The following is a 21,647-nucleotide window of genomic DNA, read 5'->3' on the forward strand; positions in this document are numbered from 1 at the left end:
TTTTTATATTAAATCAGTATATCATGTAAAATGCTAAATATGTCTATAAACATATTTTTACAAGAATTGAATGGGAGTACAAGAATTGTATGGTGCATCTGAACTTGTGTGTGAAAAACTTGACACATGGAATGTAAGAGGTTGGCCACCCATGATCTGAATGATTGATATACAGCATAAAAGAAGCAGTCAAGAAGTGGAGAAGAGGGCATGTCCTGGATGATGGGGTCCTTAACGATGGATGCTTCCTTTCTGAGGCACTATCATTTGAAAATGTCCTCACTGCTGGGGAGGCTGGTCATGATAATCTAAGAGTATTAGATGAATGTGTATGGAGCAGGGAAAACTGGTAAAAAAAAAGGCAAAAATGAAAGTTCTTTATTTGAATGAACACAGCATTTGGACCAATCTAATACTCATGCCAGTGAGATAGTGACCAAATTTGAGAATCAGATATTCTAGGCTACTTAAGGTTTGGAAGAGATATAGCAAAGGAAGTCATCCTGAGTAGAAAGGTTATGGTTCAGACAAATCACCAAGTAGAATGGCCCAGATTAGAGAACGTCGTTTGAGGATAGGTTGAGTGGCTTGGGCTTTTCTCTTTGGATAAGAAGTGACTTGCTACAGGTGTCCACGATTTAGAGATACAGTGCGGAACAGGCCCTCCTGGCTCAATAAGCCACACCTTCTCGCAACCCACCTGTTGAACCCTAGCCTAATCATGGGACAATTTACAATGAACAATTAACCTTTGGATTGTGGGAGGAAACTGGAGCACCCTTGAGGAAACCCACAGACTCACAGGGGAGGAAGTACAAACTCCTTACAGACAGTGGCAGGAACTGAACTCCAAACTCTGGTATGCCCCAACTTGTAATAGATTTGTACTAACCTCTACGGTACTGTGGCGCTTTACATAGAGAGTGGGTACGTACGTGGAGCAAGCTACTAGGGGTGGTGGTAGAGGCAGATTCATAGGCCAAACAGCATAATTCTACTCTTACGTCTCATGTTCTTGATGGTGGGGTCTCCTATACACAGACTTACATAAGGGTGTGCAAATTTAAGAATTATTTGCTGGTGTTTGGTTATTTTTTCCTTGCATAATTGACACGCTCAGCTTCAGGTTTCTCTTTGTAATTGTTGTCATTATTCCAGGATGTTAAACCCCCCACTGACCAACTTTACTTCTGTGCTTTTAGGATCTCGAACGAGAAATCTCTTTTCAGGCAGACAGTGGCTTATATTACTACTACTATAAAAAGATGTTGCAGGCGACATCAATCCAAGAAGGTAGATTAATTAATTTTACAATATATTTTGTGTTCTGTTTGGGAAAATTCTGCAAAGTGGTTGGAACAATTTGTAGTTTTTAGCAGCGTTTCTAACTCACAGAAAATACAGTTTTGTTTTTCTTCTTTTTCAGGAAATATAGCATTGCTTATGGTCAAGACTGCTTTGAAAGTTATATGTATGCATCTTTGCTTTGCCCAAGCAGTCAGGCTGAGTAACACCTCCATCCATTCACCAAACCCACCACCACTGCGTCCTCACCACTTTATACTTACACTCCACACCTTATACCTACACTGACACACTCCTCTCCACAGTCCCTCTTCACCCCCTTCATCTCTCCATTCGCTGTCACGTTACACTTACCATTTGCGCTGCACACTGCCTACTGACACATTTCTCTACACTGTCCCTCTCACCCGCTTTATTCCACCCCCCCCCCCCCCCCCAATGCACTGCTACTTTATGCCTCCTTATTGGATCTGGAGTAAGGACAATTTCATTCTCCTTTACATCTGTATACTGCACAATGACAACAATCAATCTTGAACCTTTCTTTGGGTGCTCTGATTGTAATCTGCACTCACTGGCCACTTCATTAGGTACAGGAGTGGAACCCAGTGTGGTTTTCTGCATTGTAATCTATCCACTTCAATGTCTGACATATTGTGCATCCAGAGAAACTCTTCTGCACACCATTGTTGTAACGTGTTTGAGTTGCTGTCACCTTCCTGTCATCTTCAACCAGTCTGGCTATTCTCTTGACCTCTCTCATTAATAAGCTGTTTTCGGTCACACAACTGCCACTCACTGAATTTTTTTTTTTGTTTTTCACACCATTCAATGCAAGCTCTAGAGACTGTTGTGGGTGAAAATCCCAGGAGATCAATAGTTACTGAGATACTCCATACACCCTGTCATTCCGCGGTCAAAGTCACTTAGATCACATTTCGTCCCCATTCTGATGTTTGTTGTGTAAAACAACTGAACTTGACCATGTCTGCATACTTTATGCATTGAGTTGTGTCACAAAAAAACACTACAACACAGAAATGGGCCTTTCGGCCCATCTAGTCCATACCAAACTATTAAACTGCTTAGACCCATCGAACTGCACCCAAACCATAGCTCTCCGTACCCCTCCCGTCCATGTGCCTCTCCAAATTTCTCTTAAATGTTGAAATCGAGCTTGCATTGACGCACCAGTTAGAAGATTAATTGGTTGTTGTACATTGTCCAGTGATTAGGTTAGGGTTCCATGGGTGGGCTGCTGGGTGTTAGACTGGAGGGGCCTGTTCCATACTGCATCTCTAAAAATAAATGTGTTACCAAAGATTATTAGGCAAAGAACTTGGTTCCGTAATGTATAAAAAAGGATTCAGGCACTTTGTTTAAACCAGTATGAAAATGTTTTTTTTTACCTTTGTTGATTTGATTTCACTTCTTTTCTCATTAGGATTTTTTGAACTGACACATGATAACAAGACACTTTCGTTAAGGACCCTTAATTCAGTGCAGCAAATCGGCCTGTATCCGGAGGTGTTTGCTGGCATTTTGTATCGTATTACTGGTAGTCGGGTATGTAGTCAGCCTGAATATGGCAAGTGCACCTGCGGCTGACCAATCGCATGGTGAATTGATTGGGCCTTCTATGCACACGAGGCACTCTCTTTGCGCGGGCTTTTGACTGCTCATGTTTTTGTCTCAGTGGGCCCGGTTATTGGAAATGTTGAAGAAGAGATGACATTAGAGGAATTTTTCCATGTCCAGAATGGAGGGTGGCTATTCGGCCATTTGGCTCTGTGTTTGCTCCTTGAGACTGCCTTTCAGAAATATAAATGTGTGAATTGTCCAGCATGTAGATTGGCCAACATTACTCAGTAAAAACGTTTAATCCCATTTCTCTATTGTTGCTCTTGCTCTGCACATGTGTAACACAGCCAATGTTTATCTTGCATTTTAGACGCGTTTCAGTAGGTACATTCAATGTCAGGGAAATGTATACAATATACATCCTGAAATTATTTTTCTTTGCAAACATCCACAAAAGCAGAGGAGTACCCCAAAGAATGTATGACAATTAGATGTTAGAACCCTGAAGCCCCACCCCCTCAGCTCCCCCTGCCCCAGGCACAACCAGCAGCAAAGCAATGACCCCCCCCCACCCACCAGCAAAAAAGCAGCTGCACCCTCCACCGAGCACTCAAGTGTGCAGCAAAGCATCAGTAAAGACACAGACTTGCAGAACCCCAAAGACTACTAGTTCACCCAGTATTCGACATACCAGAGGCCTCTTTCTCTCTCCCTAATACGGGGAAAAGAGGTGCCCCGTTTCACAGCGGGATGGGAGACATAACAAAACAATTCGCCTACTTTTGGTGTTAAAAGTCTGTTGCGTAGTTTTTTTCGAGCTCTGTGCCCAAAGAACTCGGGTTTCTGGGCACACAGTCAGCAGCCAGCTCACTGCTTTCGATCTTCCATCAGGTGGCAGCTCTGACCTCAAGTCTGCCCACTTCCAGAGCCACGGAAATCCGGCGCCCTGAAGGCGTGCTAGTCTTCCAGGCTGCGTCCTTGCCATATTGAAAAGTAGCTAGTCGTGAGACCCCGAGAGTGGGTCACATTTCCGCAAAGAGTTGGTCAGAGTGTAACTCCAGGTCAGGGTCTTCAAAAGAACCTTGAAAAGTGAAAAAAAGAGATATTAAAGCTAGAAATAGAGCCGTTTCCAAAGGTGCAAGGGAAGGAGTCGCCATTAGGCACCATCGTCCTCCTAAGTTCTGCCCTCATTTTTGAATATAGCTTTATTTTCATCTTCACAATATTAATAATTAAATGTAGGGTGGTGGGGTGAAGATACAGAGATGCATCTATACCAAAGGAGATGTACGGTGCTCCTTCCCTCTACTGGCCTACACGTCACCCTTGGGCAGGGTGCAGCACCTGCTTAGCCCCCTGATCAGGGTTACGTGAAGCTAAGGGAGCAGGTGGTGGATGGTCATTTGAGCAGCCAGTACATCTCACAAGTCCTGGTTATGCAGCCACTGATGCCAGCAGACAATCTCTGAAGAATATTGATAGTGGCTGGGGTCACCCATCTTGTAAAGACACTGCCCAGAAGAAAGCAATGGCAAGCCACTTCTATAGAAAAATTTGCCAGCAACAATCATGGTCATGGAAAGACCGAGATCACCCACATCTTGACGACATGGCAGATAATGATGATGTCTCTAGTGACACCAAGAGGGTAGATCTTTCTTCCCTTCTTCCACCATCAACACTGCTTTCAACTGCATCTCCTCCATTTTACACGGTAAAAGGTTCTTCTGGCCCAGCGAGACTGCACGGCCCAGTTACATCCATGTGACCAGTTAACCTGCTAACTAGTATGACTTTGGACTGTGGGAGGAAACCGGAGCACCCGGAGGAAACTCGTGCAGTCATGGGGAGAATGTGCAAACTCCTTACAGACCACATTGGGATTGAACCTAGGTCACTGGTTCTCCAATAGGGCAACGTTGACCACTAGGTTACCATGCTGACCATTTAAGGTGGTGAACTTTAGATCAGATTTTTTTTATGCCATGGATCAATACCATTAAACAAGGAGTCCATGGACTCCAGGTTGGGAACCCTTGATTTAGAAGGTTAAAGGGAGAAGAAGGGTTTAAGAGCATCGTACATGATAATAATGACCCTGAAACCGAATAGGAAGCCAGGAATTGTTAGCAGTGCTCTTTGACCATCTCCCTCCAGTCCAGGAGGCTAACTTAGCTGTCCTGTCATTGTCAAGAGGGAATCTGCGGATGCTGGAAATCCGAGCAACACACACAAAATGCTGGAGGAGCTCAGCAGGTCAGGCAGCATCTGTGGAAAAAAGTAGAGTCAACCTTTCAGGCCCAGACCCTTCAGGAGAAAGAAAAGATGAGCAGCCAGAGTTAAGGGATGGAGGGAAGGGAGGGAGAAACACTCGGTGAAACTGGGAGGGAGGAAGGGAGGGGGTGAAGTAAAGAGCTGGGAAGTTAATTAGTGAGAGAGGTACAGGGCTGGTGAAGGGAGAATCTAATAGGGGAGCACAGAAGTCCATGGAAGAAAGAAAAGAGGGGAGGAGCACGAGGGAGGTGATGGGCAGGCAAAGAGATAAGGTGAGAGAGGGAAATGGGGATGGGAATAGTGAAGGAGAGAGAGGGGGGAATTACAGGAAGTTAGAGAAATCGATGTTCATGCCATCAGGTTGGAGGCTATCCAGATGGAATATAAGGAGTTAATCCTCCAACCTGAGTGTGGCCTCATCGCAACATGTCAGAATAGGAATAAGAAGTGGAATTAATGCAAGCAGCTACTGGGAGATCCTGCTTTTTCTGTCAGATGGAGCGTGGGTGCGTGGCGAAGTGGTTTCCCGGTCTATGTCGGGTCTTACCGATATAAAGGAGGCCACACCGGGAGCACCAGATACAGTAGATGACCCCAGCAGAAGGAGGTTGGTAGTGTCAGAGGAAGGGAGAGGGTTGGAGTGTTCAGGGAAGGTAGGATGCGAATAAGAGGGAGTCTCCAAGGACCCAAGAGCTGGCGGTGGGACCCGAGTAACATGGGACTGCAGAATGGTGGTAGGAGATGGGGAGATGGGGCTTCCAGCTGTCTGCGTGGTCTTTATGTACAATGCCAGTTTTCTCCAGAGAGGCAGGAAAACCCCAGCACCATAACACACTTATCATGCGATTTGGAGCTTTTCACTGACAAAGGGTGCTTGTATGGAGTGAAGTTAAAGTTGCAAATCAGATCTTGGATTTTGCAGTTTTTAAAATTATAATTCTTGTGTCCTCACCCTGGGCAGCTTCATTGAAATGCCTAGAGGAGTGGATGTGGAAAGGATGTTTCCTATAGTGGGGGAGTCTGGGTCCAGGGAGCACAGCCTCAGAATAGAGAGGCATCCCTGTAGAACAGGCGGAGGGTGGTGAATCTGTGAAATTCATTGCCACAGATGGCTATGGAAGCCAAGTCATTGGGTGTAGTATTTAAAGCGGTTGGTAGGTTCTTGATTAGTCAGGGCATCAAAGGCAGGAGAATGGGGTTGAGAAGGATAGTAGATCAGCCATGATGGAATGGTGGAGTAGGCTCGATGGGCCAAATGGCGTGATTCTGCACCGAAGTCTTATTGTTTTATTCCAGCAGAGACCCATTACTATAACCCACTTAACATGAGCTTTGAAGCCTTTCACCTTTCATTGACCAAGATTGCTTGTGTGGAATGATGAGATTGAAAATCAGAATTTGGATTCCATTTTGTTATAAATTATAATTTCATCCTGCGCACCTCAGGCAGTTTCATTGAAAGGCCTAGATAGTGTAGACGTGGAGAGGACATTTCCAATAGTGAGTGAGTCTAGGACCAGAGGGCACAGACACAGAATAGAGGGATGTCCTTTTAAGAAACGAGCTAAGGAGGAATTTCTTTAGCCAGAGGGTGGTGAATCTGGAAATTCGTTGCCACAGACAGCTATGGAGACCAAGTCATTGGGTACATTTAAAGCAGAGGTTGATAGGCTCTTGATTAGTAAGGCCATCAAAGGTTAGAGGATGAAGCAGGAGAATAGGGTTGAGAGGGTTAATAAGTCAGCCATGATAGAATGGTGGAGCAGGCTTAATGGCCAAGTTCTACTCTGGTGTCTTATGACTAATTGGCTGGGATACTGGCATCTCTTCTGGAGTCATATTAAGGAGGAACATGTTATCTTGTGAAGAGAGGGAAAGAAAATTAAGTAGAATTTGTATTTTAATTTTATTGATCTGTGATCCAAGAACCAGATTCCCTGATCCAGTTATTGGCTCCAGGAGGGCAGCCCCTTGATGGTTTTTACTATCCAGTAAATCTGCAGAATTCATTGCCATGTGGAGCCCATGTTATTTGAAAGTTGAAGTTTCTAGGTTCTTGATTATATTTAATAAGGGAGTCAAAGGTTATGGGGAGAAGGCAGGGGAATAGGGTAAAGAGAGATAATAAATCAGCCATAATGAAATGGTGGAGCAGACACAATGAGCTGAATTGCAGGCTGAATTGACCTCACCATCTACTCCTTTTATCTTATTTCAGGAAAGTGGCTTTCTTTTACCTTCACCAGAGTGATGATGGATGTCAAATGCTTGATTTGCCTGCGATGCATGTATCCCCTGGATAAATTTGCAATAGTCACCAATGCCATGGACATCCCTCCTATACATGCCTCCAATCACCTTAAAATTGTGCCCCCTCATATTAGCCATTTCTGTCCTGTCTTTAAGTCTGTCTTTCTCCTTGAATTATGCCTCTTATTCATGGAATCTTCAAAGAAACTGCTCAGTCTTGTTCATTTTCTACAAATGTTGAAGACTGGTGTTACTGAGTGAATTTCCCTTCTTTTCTAGGAAACCATTGAGCCTGTGTATTTTTACATTGGGATTATATTTGGGTTGCAAGCTGTCTATGTGACTGCACTGTATGTCACGAGCTGGATGCTGAGTGGGACGTGGATGGCAGGCATGCTGACGGTCATTTGGTACATTATTAACAGGTAAGACTGTAATAAAGCAGAAATTACAATTTATTTTGGTTTAACTTGGATAATGAATGGATATAACACCATCTAGTGTGGTCCAGTTTTTAAATTCCATATAAACAGTGAGGAATAGGCCCATCTGGCCCTTAAAGCTGCCCAGTGATCACCTGATTTAGTCCTAGCCTAGTAATGGGACAGTTTACAACGAGTAATTAACCTACCAACCGGTACGTCTTTGGACTGTGGGAGGAAACTGGAGCACCCCGAGGAAACCCATGCAGTCATGGGGTGAAAGTACAAACTCCTTACAGGACCTGGGTTGCCTGTACTGCAGAGCGTTGTGCTAACCACTACGCTACTGTGCTGCCCTTAAAGCGGAGGTTAATAGGTTCTAGATTGGTAAGGGTGTCATTGGTTAAAGGGAAAAGACTGTAGAATGGCGCTGAGAGGGATAATAAATCAGCCATGATGGAATGGCAGAGTAGACTTGTTCTCACTCAGAGGGCCGGGAGAGTTGGAATGAGTTTCCAGTGCAGGTGATGCATGCAAGCTCGATTTCAACATTTAAGAGAAGTTTGGATAGGTACATGGATGGTTCAGTGGTTCAATTTAACTTCAGGGAGTGCATACAGTGTGCAACCTGATCTTCACAGAATCCATGAAACAGAAAAAATTCCCCAAAGAATGATGAACAGAAAATTTTAGAACCAAACCCCCTCCCCCCACATGCAGGCAGCAGCAAAACATCACCCCCCCCACATCCCCCACTCACTCCAGCAAATGCATCAACCCCTACCACCCACCACTCACCACGCAAGCAATAGCAAAGCCCACAAGGAGACCATGATCCAGAGTCCAAAATCTGCTGTCCGTTCCAGCACTTCAACGTCTCAGACAGGTATGGGTGCTGGGCGATGGGAGTAGGCAGTTTAAATGGTTCGACATGGACTAGGTGGGCCAAAGGCCCTGCTTCTATGACTCAATGGGCTGAATGACTTATGTATATCTTTTTCCCAGGGTTGAAATTTTTAGTACCAGAGGGCATGCGTTTTAGGTGAGAGGGGGTAGTCTCAAAGTAGATATTTATTACACAGAGACTGGTGGGGGCCTGGAATGTGAGCCTGGGGTGGTGGTAGAGGCAGAAACATTAGGGACTTTTACAGAGATGTTTAGAGAAGCATGTGAATGTGAGGAAAATAGAGGGATACGGACATTGTGTAGAATCAGGTTTAATATTGTTGGCAGATGTCATGAAATTTTTTGTTATGCGGCAGCAGTACAATGTAATACATTGGAATAAAAACTGTAAATTGCAGTATGAAATATATAAGCTTATAAATTAAATATATAGTGGAAGAAGAGGAAATAAAAGTAGTGTGAAATTGTTCATGGGCTCAAAGTCCATTCAGAAATCTGAAGCTGTTCATGAATTGTTGAGTGTGTGTCTTCAGGTAGCAATGAAAAGAGGGCATGTGTTGGGTGATGGGGGCCATTAATGATGGATGCTGTCTTTTGAGACGTCGCTCTTGAAGATGTCCTGGATGCTGCGGAGGCTTGTGCCCATGATGGAACTGAAGAGATAATTTAGTTGGCAATTTGATTACTAAGTTAATTGGTTCAGCACAATATTGCAGGCTGAAGGGCCTTTTCCTGTGCTGTATGTTCTATGTCTTATGGTCTAATTGCATTAAAGTGGATTTTTGCTTTCCATATGCCTTGATGTAGACATTGTCCTAATTGGAGTAGAATGTCCATATTTTACCTTCTACTGACATGTCACATGACTCTTGCAGCTGAATTGTGAGGTGACTGCTGATGTCTTGTTTCAAATGGTCAAATTAACGAGTTGTACTTGTTGTTGCTTGTGTTGTTTTGTTGAACATGTGGACATGCTCTGTTGGTGCTGGAATGTGTGGCAACAGTTGCAGGCTGTCCCAGGCACATCCTGAGGTTGTGCTGGTTGTTAATGCAAAAAGCACATTCACTATATGTTGTGATTGACATATGAATCTGATCTAGCTTTTGGCAGTCATCCTTTAAAAGGTTTTTTTAAAATCTCATTTGGTAGTGAAATTAAACTGAGGATTTTTGTGCTTTCAAGGATCAGGGGTCAAGGATGTTACATTAAAGTGAAGATTTGGAGGATGAAGACTCTCCATTATCTGCACTAGGTGTCTGTGCTGATTTTGTTCATTTACAGTCAATCAAAAAAGATTGTCAGTGTACACTGCATAATTTTTCAGATAACTTTTAGGAACTAATACACAATTTTATAGTACTGTGGTAGTATTTCCTACATTTCTAATTTGTTCTGTATTTCACTTAAGTACATAATTTGTTCCTCCGTTAAATGGTAGATTGTCTTTTGTATACCTTTTTAACTATTTCCATGAAACTTGGGCTTATCGGAGCTGTCGCTTGATTGGGCCAAAGCGTTCTGGTCCAGGTGTGTCCCAAGAAACCGGAACCCCCTGTATAAGGAGTTTGCTGTGCTGTGTTAGCATAACATGCAATGAAAAAAAAAACAACATTCAACAGTTGTAAAGAATAAAAAATTGTATTAAAATAAAGTGGGAAATTCAGATATAGAATAAAATGTGATAAATACATAAATACAGTGACAGATAATAAGTAAGAGGGGTGGGAGTAAGGGCTAACTGGAATGATTGATCTGATTAACTGCTTGGAGTAGGACATTTTAAGATGGCATTAAGTTTTTGTTTTAATAATCTTAACATTTTCCAGAAGGAAGCTTTTAGAAAAAGTAGTTTGCACAGTGGGTAGTGTCCTCAGTGAACTTTCCTCCCTGCTTCCTTTTTGCTGTATTTGTAAACAGTTACGTGACACTTCCGCTTTGAGTTAGGATGCTGGGGGTTCAAACCACAACCAGGTGCTCGTGTGGGGGATGAAGGAGTCAGATTGCAACTTCACGTGCACTAAAGGACAGCGAAGATAACTTCATTCACCCCAACACTGAACCGATTCTACCATCTATGGACTCGTTTTCAAGGACACAACAACTCATCATCTCAATATTATTCATTCATTCATTAATTTATTTATCTATCTATTTATTTATCCATTTATTATTTGATATTTTTAAATGTACACGGTTTGCATTGTTTTACACATTAATTGTGTGTAGCTTTTTATTTATTCTGTTGTATTTCTTTGTTTTACTGTTAATGTCAACAAGAAAATGAATCTCAGAGTTATATGTAGTGACATCCTCAAAAAGACAGCATCCATCTTTAAGGACCCCCATCACCCTGGGTGAACCCCCTTCTCATTGCTATTATCAAGGTACTGAAGCCTGAAGGTACACACTCAGTGTTTTAGGAACAGCTTCTTTCCCACTGCCGTCAGATTTCTGAATGGACAATGAACCCATGTACAGTACTTCACTAGTTTTTCTCTCTTTTTGCACCACTTGTTTATACTTTTAATATACACTTATTGTAATTTATAGATTTTTATTATTATGCTGCCACAGACCAATGAACTTCATGACATATTCCAGTGATATCAAACCTGATTTTGATTCTCTGATACATGCATACTTAGATACTAAATTTAATTTGAACTTTGAACTTCGTTTCTCTGGGCGAGGTGTTCCCTTTTGGATAAAGCACTAACCCAGGGATTCCCAGTCTGAGGTCCACAGATCCCTCGGTTACTGAGCAGGGTCCATGGTATAAAAATGGTTGGGAATTCCTGCACTAAATCGAGGTTCCATCTGGAATCCGACAGTAAAGTTCTTCATAGTACTATTTTACAGAGGAGTTACCCGTTTGCTCTGCGATTATTGGTATTTGCTTACTTCCCTTGAAGTGGCCAGGGAAGTTGATAGGGTGGTTAAGAAGGCCTGCGGTGTGTTCGCCTTCATTGTTCAGGGGATTAAATTCAAGATCTGCAAGGTAACGTCACAGCTTTATTTAAAATCCAGGGCAGAAATGGCTTATATGAGGGGGCATAATTTTAAGGTGATTGAAAGGAAGTATTGGGGGGATGTCAGAGATAAATATTTTGTATAGAGAGTGGTGGGTATGTGGAATGCCCTACATTGATGGTAGTAGATACATTTGGGCATTTGTGCTCTTAAATAGGCATATAAATGATGGAAAATTGGAGGGCTTTGTAGGTGGGGAGGGTTAGGTTAAAGGATAGGTGTAACATTGTGGGCTGAAAGTCCTGTATTGTGCTTCTGTCCTGTAATGTACTCCTAACTTCATTGTTTTAGGACTGACACCACCAGAGTGGAACATACGGTTCCCTTGAGGGAAAATTGGGCATTACCGTACTTAGCACTGCAGGTCGGGGCGCTCACTGGTTATCTGAAGACCAACATCAATTCCACGATGGAGGTGAGTGTGAAATAGCAATACAATATCTCTGTGAGCCTGGGCTGGTGTTGCCTCTGCTATTTTGTTGCTTCTTGTTTTCTGAGTTGTTCTGTCGAGTGTTTTGGATGTGCTGTGTTGCCACCAGAATGTGTGGTGACACTTGTGGGCAGTCCCTGGCATACCCTTGGGTGTGTTGGTTGTTAATGCAAACAGTACATTTCACTGTATGTTTTCATGTACACATGATTAATACATTTCAATCTTCGATTGTGATTATTGTTCGGCTGACAATAATCTAAAGGCAATTTCTTTTCAGCTGATACTTGACCAGTCAGCATTTTGTGCTCTTTTATAAAGATGGTTATTGCTGTGATACGACTTTTTATATACACTAACTGTCCGAGCATGAGTGTGGATCCTTTCATTCAAAGGATCTTCGCTTGTGTTTACAGCTGTAAGATGGGCCACACCTTGTATGCATCTCTTAGTCTAGCTGTAAATTTAAAATAGAGTACATGGAATTACCCTTCTCAGAGGAAGGAAGATGAGAGGATGTTTGTTAGAGGATTTTAAAATCAATACACAATGTAGATTGCGTGTTACAATTGTGTAGCGGTTAGCATAACGCTTTACACCACCAGTGATCTGGGCTCAATTCCTGCCATTGTTTGTATGTTCCTCATGTGACTGCTTGGTTTCCTCCAGCAGCTCGAGTTTCCTCCCACATTCCAAAGATGTACGGGTTGTTAGGATTAGGAAATAGAGGGCATTCAACGTTGGCACCGTAAGCATGGCGACACTTGCGGACCGCAGCCAATGCATTACCAGAGTGTGTTGGTCGCTGACAAAAATGACACACTTCACTATATGTTTCTGTGATAAGTAAAGCCATTCTCGGTCTACAATCTAGAATGGGTAACAAACAAGCTGCTCTACTGAGAAACAGGAGCAGGAGTAGACCATGTAGTTTCTCAAACTCTGTTCTGCCATTCAAAAGAATTACTTCATTTGGCCTCTACCACCTGTCTCTGAGCAGTTGTTTACTCCTGTTGAACCCACAATTGTTGGACTCCCCAGTATTTTAAAAGAACAGTCAGCCAGAGCCTTAAATACATGAAAAGACTCAGACACCATTGCATGCTAGGTAGGAAGTTCCAAAGGGTATACGACTCTCCAAGAGAAGAAATTCTTCTTCTGCTCTATCTTATTGTGGAACTATCTCCCCTGGTTCTCAATGTCCCTCTTCTGAACATCTCCAGAATCTAGGAAATTTCAGAAGATCGTAACAATTGCTCCTCCCATTTCATGACCACCAGTTAGCAGAAGGTTCAAAATTAGGTATATGTCACCATATACCTGTCACCCTGAGATTCATGTTCTTGCAGGGAAAAAAAGAAGTAGAATTTACTAAAAAGTATGCATAAACAAAGGCGAAAGATGACAAACAGTGCAAATAAAAATAATACTGAGAACATGAGTTGTAGGGAGCCCTGAAAGTGGGTGTGGTTGTGAAATCACTTCAGAGTTGTGTTGAGTGACATTATTTCCTCAGGTTCAGGAGCCTGATGGTTGCAGGGTAATAACTATCCCTGAGCCTGGTGGTGTGGGACCTGAGGCTGCTATACCACCTTGCCAATGGCAGCAGCAAGAAGAGTGCATTGGCTTGACAGTAGGTGTCCTTGATGATGAATGCTGCTTTCCTGTGACAGTGCTCCATGTAGATGTGCTCAGTGGTGGAGAGGGATTTAGCCGTGGTGGACTGGGCTTGTAGCCACCACTCTCTGTGGGCTTTTCCATTCAAGGACATTGGTGCTTCCCTACCAGCCGTGATGCAGCCAGTCAGTATATAGAGATTGTAAATTGTGATAAGAATTGTGGGTAATGAAAGGTAATGTTTTTTTTTCCTCTCCCCTGTCCTAGGTTTTCTCATATCTGCTGATGTGTGCATCTGCCTTTGCCTTTATAATGATGTGGGAAATGAGTCACTATGTACTGTTTGTACAAGCCTTCAGTCTTTTCCTGTTGGATTGCCTGGATCTAATTCAGAGCCATAAGGTAGGTGGTGGGGGTGGCATGATGGGGTCGGGTGGTAAAGAATATGAAATCTGTTGTCAAGCCAATTCTTTCTTTTAAAAGATCTAGGCTATTTGGCCCATTGAGTATGTTCCGTCATTCCATCATGATTGGTTTCCTATCACTCTCTAACCCATTTTTAAATTTAGAAATACAGCACAATAACAGGCCCTTCTGTCCAACAAGCCTGTGCCATCCAGTTGCACTCATGTCACCAGTTAACCAGTAACTCGTACGTCTTTGGAATGTGGGAATTCTGAATCCACATAACCTTGTTTTCTTGGATCCTATGCCTCCTTCCTTTCTGAATGAGCCTACTGCAGGGAGCTTTATCTAATACCTTACTAAAATCCATATGCATCAATCCACTACTTTACCTTCGTCCTCCCCTACCTACCTCAAGCATTTTGTGTATATTTCTCTGGACTTACACCATCTGCAGAATCTCTTCTGCTGCTCTGTAGAGTAATAGAACATGACAGTAAAGAACCGGGCCTTTCTTGATATCTATTTGGAGGCATGTATATGATTCCCATAATGTTTTTTTAAAAATTCTTGCAGTTTCTTAACTCCACCCACAAAGATTTAACATTGTCTGTCACCTCTGTCACCTCTTTCTAAAGGTGTAATTCCATCTCTTACCAACAGAGCCACACCACCACCTATGCCTTCCTGCCTGTCCTTTCAATACAAAGTATATCCTTTGATGGTAAGCTCCCAACTATGGCCTTCTTTCAGTAACGACTCAGTGATGCCCACGTCATACTGACCAATCTCTAATGCGCCACGAGTTTGTCCACCTTACTCTGAATACTACATGCATTTTAATATAGCACCTTCAGTCCTGCAATCTTCTCCCTTTTGAATTTTACCTCTGTGGTACAATTAAACTGTCTGCTCTGTCTGCATTTGTATCCAATCATTGGCTTGTCCTTCTCTGGACTCTGACCTCTTCTCCTCACCTGCCTTTCTCCACCCCCTGGTGGTTCTCCCATGGTCCACTCTCCTATTAGATTCCTTCTTCAGCCTTTTCCACCTTTCTCTTCTGAGCTTCTCACTTCATTCCCCTCTTTCCCACACACCTGGCTTCACCTGTCACCTTCTAGCTTGTGCTTCTTCCCCCTCCCCCCTTCTCTTTATTCTGGTGTCTTCCTCCTTCCTTTCCAGTCCTGACGAAGGGTCTTCGTCCAAAATGTTGAATGATTATTTTCACTCCACAGATGCTGCCTGACCTGCTGAGTTCCTCCATTTTGTGTGTGTTAGAAACATAGAAAACCTACAGCACAATACAGGCCCTTTGGCCCACAAAGTTGTGCCGAACATGTCCCTATCTTAGAAATTACTAGGCTTCCTATAGCCCTCTATTTTACTAAGCTCCATGTACCTTTATAAAGTCTCTTAACAGACCCTATCATATCCACCTCTACCACCTTTGCCGGCAGCCCATTACGCGCACTCACCACTCTTTGAGTAAAAAAAAAATTACCCCTGACATCTCCTCTGTACCTACTCCCCAGCACCTTAAACCTGTGTCCTCTTGTGGCAACCATTTCAGCTCTGGGAAAAAGCCTCTGAATATCCACACGATCAATGCCTCTTGTCATCTTATACACCTCTATCAGCTTATTATGCACTTCTATCAGGTCACCTCTCAATCTCCGTTGCATCAAGGAGAAAAGGCTGAGTTCATGCAACCTATTCTCATAAGGCATGCTCCCCAATCCAGGCAACATTCTTGTAAATCTCCTCTGCACCCTTTCTATGGTTTCCACATCCTTCCTGTAGTGAGGCGACCAGAACTGAGCACAGTACTCCAAGTGGGGTCTGACATTACCTCTCGACTCCTAAATTCAATCCCTCGATTGATGAAGATCAATACACCACACACCTTCTTAACTACAGAGTCAACCCGCGCAGCTGCTTTGAGCGTCCTATGGACTCGGACCCCAAGATCCCTCTGATCCTCCACACTACCAAGAGTCTTACCATTAATACTATATTCTCACATCATATTTCACCTACCAAAATTTACCACTTCACACTTAACTGGGTTAAACTCCATCTGCCACTTCTCAGCCCAGTTTTGCATCCTATCAATGTCCCGCTGTAACCTCTGACAGCCCTGCACACTATCCACAATACCTCCAACCTTTGTGTCATCAGCAAACTTACTAACCCATCCCTCCGCTTCCTCATCCAGGTCATTTATAAAAGTCACTGAGAGTAAGGGTCCCAGAACAGATCCCTGAGGCACCACATTGGTGACCGACGTCCATGCAGAATATGACCCGTCTACAAACACTCTTTGCCTTCTGTGGGCAAGCCAGTTCTGGATCCACAAAGCAATGTCCCCTTGGATCCCATGCCTCCTTACTTTCTCAATAAGCCTTGCATGGGGTACCTTATCAAATGCCTTGCTGAAATCCATATACACTACATCTACTGCTCTTCCTTCAAGAATGTGTTTAGTTACATCCTCAAAAAATTTAATCAAGCTTGTAAAGCACAACCTGCTCTTGACAAAGCCATGCTGACTATTCTTAATGTTCATAAATCCTGCCTCTCAGGATCTTCTCCATCAGCTTACTGAGGTAAGACTCACTGGTCTATAATTTCCTGAGCTGTCTCTACTCCCCTTCTTGAATAAAGGAACAACATTCGCAACCCTCAAATCCTCCGGAATCTCTCCCGTCCTCATTGATGATGCAAAGGTCATCACCAGATGATTTCCTCTGGTTCCATACACACTTTCCCACTGTCACACTTGTTAGGTCCTATTTTTTCACATCTTATCCTCTTGCTCTTCACATACTTGTAGAATGCCTTGGGTTTTCCTTAATCCTGCCTGCCAAGGCCTTCTCATGGCCCCTTTTGGCTCTCCTAATTTCCTTCTTAAGTTCCTTCCTAGTAGCCTTATAATCTTCTAGATCTCTAACAGACAGACAGCCAGACAGGCATACTTTATTGATCCCGAGGGAAACTGGGTTTCATTACAGTCGCACCAACTAAGAATAGCAAGAATACGTAGAAATATAGCAAAATAAAACCATAAATAATTAAATAATAATAGGGAAATTATTTCAAGTGGAAATAAGTCCAGGACCAGCCTATTGGCTCAGGGTGTCTGACACTCCGAGGGAGGAGTTGTAAAGTTTGATGGCCACAGGCAGGAATGACTTCCTATGATGCTCAGTGTTGCATCTTGGTGGACTGAGTCTCTGGCTGAACGTACTCCTGTGCCTAACCAGTACATTATGGAGTGGATGGGAGTCATTGTCCAAGATGGCATGCAACTTGGACAGCATCCTCTTTTCAGATACCACCGTCAGAGAGTCCAGTTCCACCCCCACAACATCACTGGCCTTACGAATGAGTTTGTTGATTCTTTTGGTGTCTGGTACCCTCAGCCTGCTGTCCCAGCACACAACAGCAAACATGAGAGCACTGGCCACCACAGACTCGTAGAACATCCTCAGCATCATCCGGCAGATGTTAAAGGACCTCAGTCTCCTCAGGAAATAGAGAGAGCTCTGACCCTTCTTGTAGACAGCCTCAGTGTTCTTTGACCAGTCCAGCTCTCTGAACCTTTTGTAAGTTTTTCTTTTCTTCTTGTCTAGATTTATTTCAGCCTTTGTACTCCACAGTTCCTGTACCCTACCATAACTTCCGTCTCATTGGAACGTTGCAATGCAGAACTCCACACAAATATCCCCTGAATATTTGCTGCATTTCTTCTGTATTTGTCCCTGAGAACATCTGTTTCCAACTTAAGCCTCCAGTTTCCTGCTTGATAGCCTCATAATTCCCTTTATTCCAATCAAATGCTTTTCTAACTTGTCTGTTCCTATCTCTCTCCAATGCTGTTGTACAGAATACCAAATCAAGTACAGCCTCTCCTCTTGTAGGCTTATCTACATATTGTGTCAAGAAACTTTCCTGAACACACCTAACAAACTCCACCCCATCTAAACCCCTTGCTGTAGAGAGATGCAAATCGATATTAAGGGGGATATTAGAGGAAGGTTTTTTACTCAGAGAGTGGTTGGTGTGTGAATGCACTGCCTGAGTCAGTGATGGAGGCAGATAGTGAAGTTTAAGAGACTACTAGACAGGTATATGGAGGAATTTAAGGTGGGGGATTATATGGGAGGCAGGGTTTGAGGGTCGGCTCAACATTGTGGGCTGAAGGGCCTGTAATGTGCTGTTCTATTCTATGTTCTATGATATTTGGGAAATTAAAATCTCCCATCACGACAACTCTTATTATTACACCTTTCCAGGATCTGTTTCCCTATCTGCTCCTCGATATCCCTGTTACTATTGGGTGGCCTATAAAAACACCCAGTAAAGTTATTGACCCCTTCCTGTTCCTAACCTCCGCCCACAGAGACTCTGTAGACAATCCCCCCATGGCATCCACTTTTTCTGCAGCTGTGACACTATCTCTGATCAACAGTGCCATGCCCCTACCTCTTTTGCCTCCCTCCCAGTCTATTCTGAAACATCTAAAACCCAGCACTGGAAGTAACCATTTCTGTCCCTGAGCCATCCAAGTCTCTGTAATGGCCACCACATCATAGCTCCGAGTACTGATCCACGCTTTAAGCTCATCCGCTTTGTTCATAAGAACAACGCTTTGTTCCTTGCGTTAAAATAGACACATTTCAAACCTTCGGTCTGAGCACGTCCCTTCTCTATCACCTGCCTATCCTCCCTCTCACACTGTCTACAAGCTTTCTCTATTTATGAGCTAACCTCCTTTACCCCAGTCTCTTCAGTTTGGTTCCCACCCCTCAACAATTCTAGTTTAAACTCTCCCCAGTAGCCTTAGCAAACCTCCCAGCCAGGATATTGCCCCCCCTGGGATTCAAGTGCAGCCCGTCCTTTTTGTACAGGTCACACCTGCCCCAAAAGATGTCCCAATGATCCAGAAATCTGAAACCCTACCCCCTGCTCCAATCCCTCAGCCACGCATTTATCCTCCACCTCATCCTATTCCTATTCTCACTGTCGCGTGGCACAGACAGTAATCCCGAGATGACTACCTTTGAGGTCCTGCTTCTCAACTTCCTTCCTAACTCCCTGTAGCCTACTTTCAGGACCTCCTCCCTTTTCCTACCTAAGTCATTGTGTTGCTCTGGATTTCCAGCATCTGCAGAATCTCTTTTCTTTAACGGTAAATAGTAGAGAGAGGGAAGCAGTGTTAAATGGTTAAATGTTTTTTTTAATCACATTTGTGGAATTTGCTTTCTAAAGAAAGTGGCCTGAAACGTCGACTGTTTATTCTCCTGCACTAGTGGTGCCTGAGCTTTTGAGTTCCTCTAGCAGTTTGTATGTGTTCCTCTACCTTCATCAGAACTTCAACCCCTACCTCTACCTTTGTCAGATAGTAGTTTGGAACTGTCCCCTGTTTTGTCTTGCAGGTAACAGAAGTGCACAGGATGTATTTGATGTGCCTTGCATTAGGATATTTTACACAGTTCAGAAATTCCGCTTTGCTCTCTTCCCCACTTCTGAGTTTCATTGTTGGTTCACACCTGGCGAAGTACATTCAGGTAAGAGAATAGGTGCTTGAAGCTTCATCTGCATTTGATGTTGATCATTTGAGGCAGCATGTTGTGCTTAAATTGTTCAAATTAGTTAACCCAGTGTTACAAGTATTCCTCAACAATAACGATCATTCAGGCACAGAATTTCTGTATTTACAGAATCTGTATTTACTAACAAGTACCTTTATTGGGTCAGTTCATAAAACACATGAATTTACACAACTAAATGCTTATGTGATTACCTACTAGGTTTCCCTAACCCTCTATGAACAGTCAGAAGAGAAAAGGTAATGCCTGGGAAGAGGAGTCTATGCTGGCCAGGTGTTCTTTCTGATGCCAGTGTGGTCTCTGCCTTTCCAACATAGGGTCATCCACTTCTGTGATGGTTGGTCTCCACAGAGTTGTCACTGTCTCTGCTCCCAGAATCATCCATTCTTATTCTTTTCCCTATCAGATCAATCTATGATGTTTCAGTTTCGTTGCCTCAAGGTTGTCTGACTGGCCTATGTTGGCTTCTCACTGGATGTGGCCCGAGGCTACAAGCAGTATTACTTTATGGACAGCCCTTCTGCCCTGTGACCGAGGTGATTTCTGTTATTTCCACTCAGACAGGTTCAAACCAGTCCAACCAGTTCACTGGGCCCAGACAACCCGGTCACAGGCTGTTCTACCAGCCTGTCATTCCACATAACAAACAGCTTCTATTTTAAAATGGTTTCAGGTTTAGCAGCTCATCAGTAGAAACTCCTAGTGTCCATGTTTAATTGCTCAGTTTAAACTATTCCTGAGCAAGAAACACCTCACCAGATATTTCACAAAATGGCAGCTGCAGGGACAGTCTCAAAAAATGACTGCCTCCATTGCTATGCCTAGATGCCATGAGCGAAGGCTTTAGCTTTGTCTGTTTCCACTGCCCTTCCCTCATTCCTATTCACTGATTTTTAGATTGTAGTTCTTTCTGGCTAACACCAGTATACTGCAAAATATAAATTCTGTTAATATTCAGAGGGACCCACACCATCAGGTTCAGGAACAGTCATTAACTTTCAACTATGAGGTTCCTGAACCAGTGTGGATAACTTCATTCACCTTAACACTGAACTGATTCCACAACCTGCAGACTTGGTTTCAAGGACTTTACAACTCATGTTCTTCTTCTTCTTCTTCTTCTTCTTCTTCTTCTTCTTCTCCTCCTCCTCCTCCTCCTCCTCCTCCTCCTCCTCCTCCTCCTCCTCCTCCTCCTCCTCCTCCTCCTCCTCCTCCTCCTCCTCCTCCTCCTCCTCCTCCTCCTCCTCCTCCTCCTCCTCCTCCTCCTCCTCCTCCTCCTCCTCCTCCTCCTCCTCCTCCTCCTCCTCCTCCTCCTCCTCCTCCTCCTCCTCCTCCTCCTCCTCCTCCTCCTCCTCCTCCTCCTCCTCCTCCTCCTCCTCCTCCTCCTCCTCCTCCTCCTCCTCCTCCTCCTCCTCCTCCTCCTCCTCCTCCTCCTCCTCCTCCTCCTCCTCCTCCTCCTCCTCCTCCTCCTCCTCCTCCTCCTCCTCCTCCTCCTCCTCCTCCTCCTCCTCCTCCTCCTCCTCCTCCTCCTCCTCCTCCTCCTCCTCCTCCTCCTCCTCCTCCTCCTCCTCCTCCTCCTCCTCCTCCTCCTCCTCCTCCTCCTCCTCCTCCTCCTCCTCCTCCTCCTCCTCCTCCTCCTCCTCCTCCTCCTCCTCCTCCTCCTCCTCCTCCTCCTCCTCCTCCTCCTCCTCCTCCTCCTCCTCCTCCTCCTCCTCCTCCTCCTCCTCCTCCTCCTCCTCCTCCTCCTCCTCCTCCTCCTCCTCCTCTTCCTCCTCCTCTTCCTCCTCCTCTCCTCCTCCTCCTCCTCCTCCTCC

General features: G+C 44.0%; 1 protein-coding gene across 3 annotated transcripts in view; it reads left to right on the forward strand.

The window, feature by feature from the left end:
• The window catches only part of LOC132402258 (probable C-mannosyltransferase DPY19L4), a 91,099-nt gene that overhangs the window by 27,143 nt on the left and 42,309 nt on the right, over positions 1-21,647 (forward strand). For all 3 annotated transcript variants that reach the window (XM_059985074.1, XM_059985066.1, XM_059985057.1), the window contains exons 4-9: positions 1,203-1,293; positions 2,750-2,871; positions 7,690-7,835; positions 12,061-12,184; positions 14,084-14,218; positions 19,660-19,791. In XM_059985074.1, the coding sequence (XP_059841057.1) occupies positions 1,203-1,293; positions 2,750-2,871; positions 7,690-7,835; positions 12,061-12,184; positions 14,084-14,218; positions 19,660-19,791 (750 nt within the window). The remainder of the gene's footprint in view (positions 1-1,202; positions 1,294-2,749; positions 2,872-7,689; positions 7,836-12,060; positions 12,185-14,083; positions 14,219-19,659; positions 19,792-21,647) is intronic.

This window comes from Hypanus sabinus, chromosome 1 (genome assembly GCF_030144855.1).
Source record: "Hypanus sabinus isolate sHypSab1 chromosome 1, sHypSab1.hap1, whole genome shotgun sequence".
In the NCBI taxonomy this organism is placed as follows: Eukaryota; Metazoa; Chordata; class Chondrichthyes; order Myliobatiformes; family Dasyatidae; genus Hypanus; species Hypanus sabinus.